The 13,049-nt window shown below is 36.0% G+C and overlaps 1 protein-coding gene across 5 annotated transcripts in view; it reads right to left on the bottom strand.

Moving 5' to 3' along the window:
* Positions 1 to 13,049, bottom strand: part of Mctp1 (multiple C2 and transmembrane domain containing 1) — a 586,378-nt gene that overhangs the window by 336,702 nt on the left and 236,627 nt on the right. For all 5 annotated transcript variants that reach the window (XM_031359932.1, XM_031359934.1, XM_031359933.1 and 2 more), the window contains exon 2: positions 3,249 to 3,363. In XM_031359932.1, coding sequence (XP_031215792.1) covers positions 3,249 to 3,363 — 115 coding nt within the window. The remainder of the gene's footprint in view (positions 1 to 3,248; positions 3,364 to 13,049) is intronic.

Below are 13,049 nucleotides of genomic sequence, written 5' to 3'. Positions count from 1 at the left end.
TTCTTTGTTTTTTGGAGGGGAAACTGGGAATGGAGAAATTTACATGTAAATAAAGAAAATACCTAAATAAAAAAAAAAACCAATAATATGAGGAATTGGAAATTTGTTGATTGTCATCCAATGGTCTCTCTAATTTGGTAATTGGAGAAATGGGTCCAACATTGTACAATCTATATACACTTTAAGCTTGTTTGTGAGTGTCTTGCTGTGTACAACTTAAGGGTCTTGAAATCTTGCTTTTCCTATGTCAGCCTCTCTATTAGTAGTATTGTTTATTTCATGTTTTTACACTATACTATGGTTTCAGAACAGCTTATATATTTCAAAAGTATTTATATACCCAAATGAAACATAGACGATTAACTAGGGAGGTGGCTTGTAAGAGAACAACAAAGTGAGACTGAATGCCTTGCTTGACATTTGTAATTCTTGTATTGTTTGAAGAAGAGGACTTTATAAGTTACTCTTTCTCTGAGATGAATGCTTTTCCAAATTATCACAGCTAATGAACCAAATTCTTACCCTCACCTGATGTCTGTGCCACCCTCCAAGCAGAACCATTGTTTATTGAAACAGTTGGTGAATGACTTTATGGATAGACCATCTTAATACCTACACCATTTCTTAAATGAATGTAACCTGTCCTTTGTGGGCTGAGAATGAAGTCACTCACTCAAGTCAAATAGCTTTGACCATAGCAGGAAGTCTGTATCCAAAAGTCCAGCCTACAATTCATTTCTTGGTGCAGCAGAACTATCAACTCTCAGCTTAGCTACCATGGAGGTAAAATCCTTTGGTGATGTGAGGGTCATTGAAATACAGCCTTATTACAATGAAAAAAAATGACAGTCATGCTCTGAAGCATATTTCTGCATAGCTCTCTTTATCCTGATGTTTTGGTTTGCAGTCTAGAAAGAACTGTACTGTAACATTGGAGAAATGTCCCTTTCTTCTTACCTATTCACTCCTGTCCCTATTCTTACTAACTGTCCTCACTTATAGTCGGACTCTTACCAATCTAATCAGTGTCTGAATTTTTCTTCCTGTATTTCTTTTGTGCAAGTTAGTAGACTATGCCTGATTTGTTATAGCTCTTTATTTCTCACAAGAAATATTGCATTCTACTGACACCTTTTTTTTTAGTTTTCTTACATAAACTTAATTTATCTTGTAACATTTCCCCATTAACTTCTAGGTATCTCTCTCTCTCTCTCTCTCTCTCTCTCTCTCTCTCTCTCTCTCTCTTTCTCTCTCTCTCTTTCTCTTTCTCTCTCACACACATACACATACAGTTATAGGCTATCCTACTTGTGGGTTTAATAATTATATAAGTATAAATAATGCTATAATATGTGGTTATATGTCTATGTGTTTAACAATGTTAAAAACAGACCTGGGATTCAAAGGTTGATATTATTTGCTGGTCTAATTTTATTTTAGATTAAATGACTCAATTTAATTTGAGGTCACTTTGAGTAATAAATATTTTCTGTGAAATGATGCTAACTATATTAGTTATCTTAGTTTTTTTTCTCTATCTTAAGTGCAACTTCTAAGGTGGTATAACTCAATAAACATTTCTCGTTAGCTTCTAGAGCAGATGTTTAATTCCAGAAAATATATCCCTTGTTTATTTACATTTTAAGGTGTCTAGTTATGAAAAATAATTATTACATTAAATAATTTATCACTCAGAGACAAGGAGTAGCAATGAGAGCCTGTGTTCCTAATTTAGTTTCTTCAACTTCTTAAGTGTATATATCAATTGAGGTGCAAAGGCAAAAGGTCCTATCATCAGGAGCCTCTCTGTCATCTGATGGTGAGCGAGCACAGGCTTAGGGGCTAGCCCTCATCCTGATGGGTGCTGTTACATCTCAACCTAGCTTCCAGAAAGTGTGGGGTTCCCAGACCTTCCAGCCTCTGGAGTCTGTAATTCCTGCACAGCAGGTAGTGAACATTATCTCAGGCTGCTACCCTGTTTGTTGGTCTCTTTCCATGATTCTGCCTCTATTCTGAGTCTAGAAAGTTCTTGTGTGCCCCAGACTAATTCATCAAGAAATTGCCTAGGAATCTGAAATCTGAGAATAAAAGGTATTGGCTGCCTTCCTTCCCCTTAATGCTGCTACAAATGTCTGTATACTCCACCAGGAAGACATCCAACTGAGCTACAGACAGCTGCTGATTAAGGCCTTCAAATTTTCAGGAGATGTTTCAAATCTTACTCTCACAGCAGATTAAACTGAGCAACTTCAGGTAACAAAGAGCCTTTTCTACCAAAAGCTAATTTCTGACAAAGCTTCTAATGGAAGCATATGTTCACCTATGTAACTATGTACATGTATGTTCACCTATGTAAACATATGTCTAGTTTATGTAGATGTATGCTTTATTTATATAAATAAATGATCACTTAAGTAATATATAAATATAGAATATGTATAAACCATATATGTATATATACATAATGTATATGGAGATACATATAATGTATATGTGATACATTATGTATAATTATAATACAATATACACTATAATGTATAATCCTACATAAACAGACTGATTTACATAAGTCTGCTTCATCTGTATAAAAGTACAACCCACCTTTGTAAATGTATGCCTTGTCCACGTAAATGATGTCTGCCTCATTTATGTTAATATATGCATTGCTTATGTAAGTATATGTCTTACCTATGTAAATATATGATCATCAATGCATGTGTGTCTCACTTACTTAAATGTATGCCTTACTTATGTAAGAATATGTTTAACCTGTATAAATTTATGTTTTTTTATGGAAATGTTTGCTCAACTATGTATGTGTGTCTCAATTAGGCAAATGTATACCTTACCCATGTTAATGCACCAATTATCTTTGTAAATGTATGCCCTCCTATGCAAATGCATATCTTCCCTATGTGAATGTATGCTCACTTATGCACATGTATATCTCACCTATTTGAATGTATGTTCTATGTACCTTAATATGTGAATGTATGTCTCACCTGCTACTGATGCCATGCCTGTGAAGTCTGTATTGTATGATACTTGGCTGGAGCCTCACCAACTAGGTCAGAATGTAGAGCCACATCCTCTGTGTCAGAGAAGTCAAGTCACATAGTAAAGTCTTTGAATCCCAAATTTCTGGAAACTGTATTACAGTTAAGTTTTTAAAACATAGGCAATCATGAAGAAAACAAACTCTGTCAGAGGCAGAGGAAGCTTTGAACGATATTGTTCTTAACTTTTACCTCCTCGATCACGGGCAGCTAAACTTTGACCCCTTCTTAGTGTGATATCCAACTGGTACATTCCGGGATCAGCCAAAGGGACATCCGCATTACTGGTTCCAACTGTACTTATTTTCTGGAAAATAAGAAATACACAAATACGCACTAAGCTTATTTTCTTTGTTCTAATTTCTCCAATAGGGGACTGTATGAAGTTTAAAACAAAATTATAAGAATTAGCCAATGAAATCAACCAAATCACACACAGTTGTCTAAGGGATTTAAAATTTATGAAAGTCTTGACACTCAAAATGAAAGCACAACAGTAACATAAATTTCCTAGTTTAACTCTGTCTACAGCTAGCAATTTCAGCATGACAAGCATTGCCTAGAGATGAGTATATAATTCACTTAAGTAAAATTAACACAGAAATAGTGTGTAAAGTTAAAAATACAGAAAATGACGACTGGAAAATGAAGATATGCAAAAGAAGTTGCCTTATACATAATTGAAAATTAAAATTAAAGGATTTATTCTGGTGATTATATTGACTCATTCATTTATGCAAAAGGTCTCTTACTGGTGGATTATACACTTCTATCCAACATAAAATATGCTATAATTATATAGAAATAAACTCTCCTAGCACTTTGGCAGTATTTGCAAGAAAAAAATTCTCATTGGAGCTCAATTTCTAATGCTTCTTTCTTTGGAATAAAAGTGTGCATGCTATGTATAGATTCAGAGATTTCAGCAGGGTTGCCTAATGGAATAATTTAAACAATAATACTTAACAAAAATTGTACACTTCACATTTTGTAATTTCAGCTAGCTTGTATACAGCATAAAACTTACTTTCTTCCTAGGTTTGAGATTATTTAAGATTCTCATTTCTTTTCTGATTAAAAAGGGGATGTTCTTTAATTCTAAAACTTGCATGAGTAAGAAAGAACAGTGGTGAGCAATCTGGCTCCCAGTACCATAATTCACAGAAAGGGCAATTATAAAGTAGCATCAAAAAACTTTACTGAGCTATAATTCACATACTGCAAAGTCACCCTTTCATCAAATCAGTGCTTTATTTGAGGTTTTAAGATCCGGGTAGAAAGACTTCATTTTGGAACAATTATCACTTAAAAGGCACTGTTAGTTTGATTGATACCTGAACTCATCATCTCTCCTCTGGTAACAATGAAAAGAATTCATTTTGTTCCCATAATATCCTTGCCTCCATAAAGGGTAGCTGCAGTCCCCAGGTCCCCAGGCTGAAAATTTTGAGCCTTCTTTGACTTCTTCATTTGCCTCCTACTCATACCCAAATAGCTGCTAAATCTCAAATGTTCTTCTGCACCACATCTCCCAGATGGCTTTCCCTGTAATTCCTGCAAGCACAATACAAGCCCAGTCTTCGGACATCAGACCCGTGATGACTTACTTTAACAGTTTGGGATATAACCTTTCATAGTCTTCCAAGCCTTATTCAAGTATACACGAAGATACATGGTGACTCATAAACATGTCAGGTTTAGTTTTCAGCTTGAACAATGTTAGCGTACGTTTTTTTTTTTTATTATTATTATTCACAGTTTATTCAAGAAAAAATATCACAGGAACTTTTTTCTTTTCTTTTTTTTTATTAGACATTTTCTTTGTTTACATTTCAAATGTTATTCCCTTTCCTCCTTTCCCCTCTGAAAACCTTCTATCCCATCCCCCTGTCCCTGCTCACCAACCCACCCACTCCCGTTTCCCTGTCCTGGCATTCCCCTACACTGGGGCATAAAGCTTTCACAGGACCAAGGGCCTCTCCTCCCATTGATGACTAACAAGGCCATCCTCTGCTACATATATAGCTGGAGCCATGATTCCCTCCATGTGTACTCTTCGGTTGGTGATTTATTCCCTGGGAGCTCTGGGGATTCTGGTTGGTTCATATTATTGTTCTACCTACTGGGCTACAAACCCCTTCATCTCCTCGGGGGTCCTTTCTCTACCTCCTCCATTGGGGACCTTGTGCTCAGTCCATTGATTGGCAGTGAGCATTCACTTCTGTATTTGTCAGGCACTGGCAGAGTCTCTCAGGAGACAGCTATATCAGGCTTCTGTCAGCAAGCACTTGTTGGCATCCACAATAGTGTCTGGGTTTGGTGACTGTATATGGAATGGATCCCCAGGTGGGGTAGTCTTTAAATGGCCTTTCCTTCAGTCTCTGTTCCACACTTTGTCTCTATATCTCATCCATGGGTGTTTTGATCCCTCTTCTAAGAAGGACTGAATACTTTGGTCTTCTTTCTTCTTGAGCTTCATGTGGTCCGTGAATTGTATCTTGGGTATTCCAAGCTTCTGGGCTAATATCCACTTATCAATGAGTGCATACCATGTGTGTTCTTTTGAGATGGGGTTACCTCACTCAGGATGATATTTTCTAGTTCTATCCATTTGCCTAAGAATTTCATGAAGTCAACGTTTTTAGTAGCTGAGTAGTATTCCATTGTGAAAATGTACCACATTTTCTGTATCCATTCCTCTGTTGAGGGACATCTGGTTTCTTTCTAGCTTCTAGCTATTATAAATATGGCTACTATGAACATAGTGGAGCATGTGTCTTTATTACATGTTGCAGCATCTTCTGGGTATATGCCCAGGAGTGGTATAGCTGGAAAATTGGACTTAGTACTACCTGAGGACATCCAATCTTTTTAAGCACACAACAGTCTTATAAGATTAGTATTGTTTTCACCCTCCCATTCTCTAGATGAAGAGACAAAAACAGAAGTTAAATAAATTATCTAAGTTCCTTCTGATCCAACTTTCGGTCATCTGTCTCCTGAGTCCTTGCTTTTGGATTCTATGCCTTCCACACTACCAGAGTTGAAGCTGCCATATCTGACTATGTTCTTATGTGATTCATATATTGAAATCCTAACTCCTATGGTGATTGTTGAGGCAGAGCCTAGATGTGATGAGGTCATAAGGATGAAGGGATCAGATATCAGCGCCCTTTTATAAACGCTCCCAAACTGCATCTTATAATCATTTTTATATTTTGCTTTGTGGTTAAAAACATTTAATAAAATTTCAAATTACAATTCAGTATTACTATCAAGCTACATAGTCATTATTTCTACATACTGGGTCTCTATACATATTCCTCTAGGTTTTTATTCTTTGTTCAGCTTTTCCTCCTTCCCCTCAACCCCGCACATGGTAAACATTTTTTGTTTTCTTGTAAATATTTTCTCTTGGTGTGTCCTCTGTCTTTGATCTTTGCACATGTTGTATGTGACATCAAACCACTGAGCAGCTAAAGCTGTTTTATTCCCTCTGTAATTTCTATATTTCATAATTTCTTAATTTTTTAGCATACCATCATAATTACTTTCATAGTTAAAAATATTCTTACAATTTTAATTTTTATGTAGTTCTTTAAACTATCAAAAATAAAATTTAAATATACTCTATGAAACTTTTCTCTCTTAAACATATTTTATTAACTTTTGGAGAATCTTACATAATGCATTTTGAAAACATTCACCCTCTACTTATCCCCAAAATTCCAGATCCACTCTTTACCTTCTCATCCCTCCACTTCCATACTATCTCTTTTTTAAATACCTCACTAAGTACAATTTGTGCTATCCATTTACTCTTGGGTATAGGGCCATACATGTTTGCCCAGTCAGTACCTATAAATTTCCGTAAGTTCCCAAGTACACTTGACTCTATATGGGATTCCCCTCTAAAGTTTACTTCTGTGTTTATTCCAAAACATTTGCATTTGAATTCTAATACTTGTTAAGATGTGTACGAGTCTTTACATTTGTGGTCTAAACGTTTCTTGATGATCATTATATTTCCACTCTTTCTGGCTTTGCGGGGCCAGCTAGCTGGGGCTGACTGTACAACTTCCTTCTTCTGTCACTTACAGCAGCCATGTGACTTGCCTTTACTTTTGCTTTCTTATTTAGGTAATAAGACAACATTAATAACAATACATTGTGGGTTGAATACACATAAAAATTTTTAAAGTGGCATCTGACATATAGTAATCACTCAAAGATATTGAGGTTATTAGTTTTACATGAGAAATAAAAGCCTGATATTCTGATAACCCGCGTTGAGTTTCTACATCAATATGAAAAATGTTTATAATTTCATAAATTATATACTCTTGAGGGAAATATAACTTTCCAGTTCTTTTAGGTCCTGTTTTGTGACCTTTAATAATACAATATTATTTTCTTCATATTGGTTCTACCTTTATCTAATTTTATTCTTGAATGTTCAGAGTTTTCCCCTCTTTTATAAATGGAATGATTTTCTTCAATTTCCATTTTGATCAGGTTATTTCTGATCTAATGAACACATGTGTTTTTGTATAATGATTTTTGTCTACTTTCATTCTGCAACTCATGTACAAAAAGTCTTCTGCATATGTGCTTTATTCTCCTTTTGTAATATTTTAGTTGATTATTTTTTAATATTATTGCTTTTCTAAAATGCTGTTTAGAATGGAAATTTTGGGCACTTCTGAATTTCATCTGATTTTTAAAAATAATTTAAAAATGTTTTAAGCTATAATACCACATCACTTCCCATCCCCTTCCCTCCCTCTAGTCTTTCATGTATTTCTAGCAAGTTATAAATAACATGATGCTCATTAAATTTAAGCTTTTTTATTCTATTCTTAATTTACTTGAGTTTTTAAAATTGACTGATAAGTTTTAAAGTAGATTTATACCAACTTTTTATTTGGTATTTTTTCTAATATTGAATCATCAGTATATTGGAGGGATAAACTCTACTTGCTCTTGTGAGTGTGTCTGCTTTACGACATAGTTGTGATTATGTTCAAAACCATGAGCTGTACCCAGCATACTTGCATGTGACCATTAGTCTTAATCAAGCATTCCCAGCCTCCATGTTCTAAGTCGGGCTGGCTTTGTAAGTGGGCCTTTGCCGGTTGTTCTTCACAAATGCTGGCCCATTTTTCTGTAATAGATTGGGACTTACATGTTTATTTTCCACTGTTATATGCCATCTCGAATACCGATTTTATCATTTTTAGATTGTAAAATTCTAATATAAAGATTTGGATCTGGAGTGTTTAAGGATAAACTGAGCATGAGTTACAATGGAAGTTCCTGATGTATATTCTTCAGGGACGGAGCATCAAGCGGGGTTTAGGAAAACATGTTGATCTGCAACCAAGTTAGCTAACCCACAGGCAGTTTCCTTGCTTTGTCTCTTCACTGTGGTATCTGCCGTCATGCCCTTTTTCTTGAGGAACCAAACTCTACCCTTACAATTCTTCCTAATACAGTGTTTTAGGCAGCTTCATACTTGATAAAAATAGAATTTAGTCCATCAAGGAACTATATGGAAATTAGATTGAAACATGGAGGTACTCAGCTTTTAGAACATGACCGATTATTACAAAGGGGAGGACAATCTGAGGAAACCTCATAGAGACGATAGGTTCAGCGGCTAAAATTATGGGAGGATTTTGACAAATGACTATTTGGAAGAATGAAGAAAATCAACCAGAGCCCAGGCCTGAGTAATTTAAAAATGTGCATAAATTCTCTGATACACAGTGAAAAATCCTGGAGTATGGTGATACTACACTGAGGAGAATTTCAGCCCATTAATAAAAAGAAGCTTTAATGGACTTCTGGAGAGAGAAGCCACACCTACAGACCACATTTACCAAACACTTAGCATCTGTTACTTCATGATTCATGCTCTTGGCTAATTAATTACATTCTGGGGATGAACAAACCTCCAGCTTTACCCTTAATAGGGAGAAAAGTATGGATGAAAGTGGAATAATTCTGTGGATATAGAAATTATTTTAAAATGTTTGCAAAGGTGCAGTTAAAGTCATGAAAGCATGATCTGGTCAATGCTCAGAGAAACAAAGATAGATCTGAGAGAGATGGAGAAGAAGCAGTCAGCTGAATTTGCCAACTGACACGATGTGGCAGATGTGGAAAGCAGATGGGTAAGTCATGCAGAAGTCTAAGCTGAGTTCCTGGAAGAATGGAATGGAGTGGTGAAAGAGTGAAATCAAGGGAGAAGCATGATTGAACTAGGCTACCACATCAAGCTCCACTAGCATCCCAGCCCTATGAAAGAAGGACCTCAGAAACTCAAGTGGATCTCTAGAGCATTACCCTACAGGCTTGTACAGTGGTTGGTTTCAAGGCTATCAAGATGATTATGGAAGGATTTTATTGTGTTTTATTATAAATTATCTTTTAATAATTACTTATGCTTTTGCATCAGGACTCAGCCAGGTAAATGAACCATTCACCTCTCATCAACAAAACCTCTTTGCAAGAGAGGAAATTTTTCAGAAAACCACAAGTCTAAGTACAGAGAGCAATGGATTATGGTTGTTCATCTACATACACATACATCTGTGTACATCTACAATGTGTACATCTATAATACACCTTCTGCATCTAAGGCTCAGGGAACACTACAGAAGAGTGATGGAAAAGTTTTAGGAGTGAGAGGAGCATAAAAGCCCCTTTGGACACTGTGTCCTTAGAAATGGGAGGTAAGCCGCACCTATGACACCTCAACAGTATGACTGGCTAGACAAGACCTGAAGATGTACAATACTAATAGACAGGCTAGCATGGGATAGGGAAATCTCACTCCCAAGTCAGACAAAGAACCACAGGCAACTGAGGAATCTTAAGAAGAGCAGAAATAGTCTCCTCAGCCATGAGGCCCTAAACTGAGTATCTAATACCAAAAAGCCAGGTCTAAAATCACTTACATACAAGTAACATTAAACAGACTATGTTGTAAATTTATATAATTAGGTATGTGTATAGATTTGTGTGTAACAATAACTACTAAAGAGGCCTGTGAGGGAGCAGAGGAAGGAGGAAGGGGAAAGGTTGGATGGAAGAAAAGGAATGTAGTAAATGACATAATTATATTTTAATTAAAAATTTTACTAAAGATATAAACTCCAAACATAAAGGTATATTGAGAAAGACATTCCCAAAGCACCAGACAAGCATGTAACTTTGAAACAGATGTGCACATTACTTTGAATCCCTTGCCTGACATGCATACCCAATCAGTTGTCCACTGAAGTGGCTTGCCTTGGAGACCAGGAAAATGTATTTCACAGTATTTAATGGCAATTAGAAGGAGCTAATGACTTGTTCTGCTATTTTTGACATCCATTTTCCTATCACTCTCCAAGCTTTCTGAAGGCTGGGACAGGTCCCTTTTCCATGGTGCATTTTTGACAAAGTTCCTGATGGGGAGTAGCTGGAGCCTGTCACCACATGGATGACATAAGCTGAAAAGAGCTTTTTACCCCCATTGTTACCTCTTAAATTATTACATAAATTTAACAAGAATGCTTAAAGAAAATTCTACAAGAAATTTTACAAGAATTTTTGTATTAATTACTCATATCCAGATCCCTAGATTCTATAATTAGTAACCTGTAATAAAAAGAAATTAAGTCTTTTCTGCATACCAATGCCTCCCATTGAGTATTTTCTCCAACAAAATACCTTATTTTATCTTCAATAAAATATCTCAAGGTATAAAATTTATAGAGGAAAGTGGTTTGTTTTGGTTCATGGTTCTGGAAATTCGGAAAGCACTTGTTTCTGATCAGGTCTTTAGGGAAGCTTTAGAACAGTAACAGTGCATTTGCATAAAAACAAAATTTACTCAGGAGAGAAGTATCATCCCTAGTAAGGAGTCCCCTTCTCATCTCCACTGCATTGGCCATAAAATGTCAACATGAGTTTATGTGAGAGAAAACAACACCTAAGCCGCAGTACTGCCTCATTCACTTATCTGTAACTAAGGCATTGGCTGCTCCTTCTGCTATCCCACTCTTTGTTACTAACTCTCAAAACTAAATTTCTGGGTTCCCAAGGATGCATCCAGCAGGCGTTGGAGATTTAAGAGATAAGCTAGAGTCAGCATCAGCTACTCTATGAGACTGATTTCTCTTCTTTAGTTGTTGAATTCATCTACTTTTACTTCAGTTATTTACAGGCATTAGAGTTTTGAACATGTAAAAAAAATGATATCACCTTCAGTGAACCCCAGTGCCCTTTCAGCAGAGTGATTGGAACACTAACATCTCTATTTCCCGGTTTTCTGCATTGCTAGGATTGTGCCATGATGATTGCTGAAAGCACTGTCATCACAGAATTTGACTTTAGCCCCAAAGGCTTCTCTTTCTCTCTGAATCGTTCACTTGAAATGAAGTACTGTACATCACAAGAGACAGTCATGATGATGAAATAAAATATGTCAAAGTGCCTTGTAATGGACAAATAAATTATATACAAGTAGTTATCCAGTATTGAGTGGGAAGTACAGCTATCAGACTACAGAAGGGATGTCTCAGGAGTCAGGTGTCAAAGCCTTGGAGGACTGAAGACACTATTGAGTTGCTCTGAGGCAGAAGGAAGGTACGGGAAGATATCCAGGAATCTCATCTTCTTCCTCTTAACTAAATAGATTTGTGAAACTTTGATTTAAAATAAAATTGAAAATGCTTTGGACCCAAGAAACTTGCAAAATAGGTTCTTCGTGTTTTAAACTGATATATGTCTGAATGGTTATGTAATTCATTTGCTACTAGTAGTGTTCTCTAATAGTTAATAAGAAATTAGACAGAGATGAAGAATCATGCTTGGGTTAGGTTTCAAATGTTAACTTCTCATGTATTTCTTGATGACTTTATACTTATTATTTCACCAAAGCAATATTTAATGGCATCAAAATAAGACAGACCTCATTTGTATTAACTTCTCTGACCCTTCATTATTTGATATTGTCAAACACTCCTTCTTCCTCAAAGAAATCCAAATTTCATTAAATAGCAGAGCTAACAACAATAAAGCCACCCCATGAAGAATAAAGTCATCAAAAAGAGATATCTGTACCAAGGAGCCATTGATACACACCTCTGTCCAAATGCTTTAATAAATTAGACCAGTTTTAAATTCTTAAAATTTGGACAATACATATAGCAGGACAGTTTGTTGTTTGGAAGAATTTGATATTTTGGAGATTATATTTTTGGTTGGGAGCCTATCCTTTAATGGTAGAGCCATCTCTCCAGACTTATTTTTGATGCTTTAATGATCTCAGAGTAAAGTGCATATAGCAGGTATTGGATTGATGCTAAACCTCATATCTGTACATCCATATCCAGAGATCCGTTACCACATAGCTCAATGTCATCCACCATTACAAAATATTGACAGAAAATCCTACTTATTCGACTACCATGCATATCCCTCTTTGAAATACAGTTTTTCATACTACTAGCTTAGTTTTAGGAGCCTAGTTACTTCATAGTTAACTCCAGGCAAGCCCAAAGAACCAGAGTGATAGTTCAGTATTCTAAGAACACAGAAGTGGTTAAATTTGGAGTATTTTTATTGCATGGAGAAGCATTCAGGAAAAACAAGTGAGTTGGGAAGTAGGGTGCACAACTACATGCTTTATGAAGTATGTGATCAATGGACAGAGTCAGAGAGTCCCTAAGAACATACACATGCTGATATGATAAAGTAGTCAGATAGTCCCCAGTAACATATATATGGCTATAAGATGAGGGAGTCACGAAGTCCCCAAGAGCATACACATGGAGATAAGATGGAGTCAGGAAGTTCCCAAGAACATACACATGGCTATAAGATGAAGGAGTCAGAGTCCCCAAGACATACACATGGAGATACAATGAAGGAGTCAGAGAGTCTCCAAGAACTTAAGATAAGATGAAGCTTGAGTTGATTTTCTTCCTACTTTTTAGTTCT

The sequence above is a fragment of the Mastomys coucha genome, unplaced genomic scaffold, assembly GCF_008632895.1.
Source record: "Mastomys coucha isolate ucsf_1 unplaced genomic scaffold, UCSF_Mcou_1 pScaffold8, whole genome shotgun sequence".
In the NCBI taxonomy this organism is placed as follows: Eukaryota; Metazoa; Chordata; class Mammalia; order Rodentia; family Muridae; genus Mastomys; species Mastomys coucha.
Note: the sequence above shows the minus strand (reverse complement) of the source record. Positions and strands in the feature narration are given on the sequence as shown.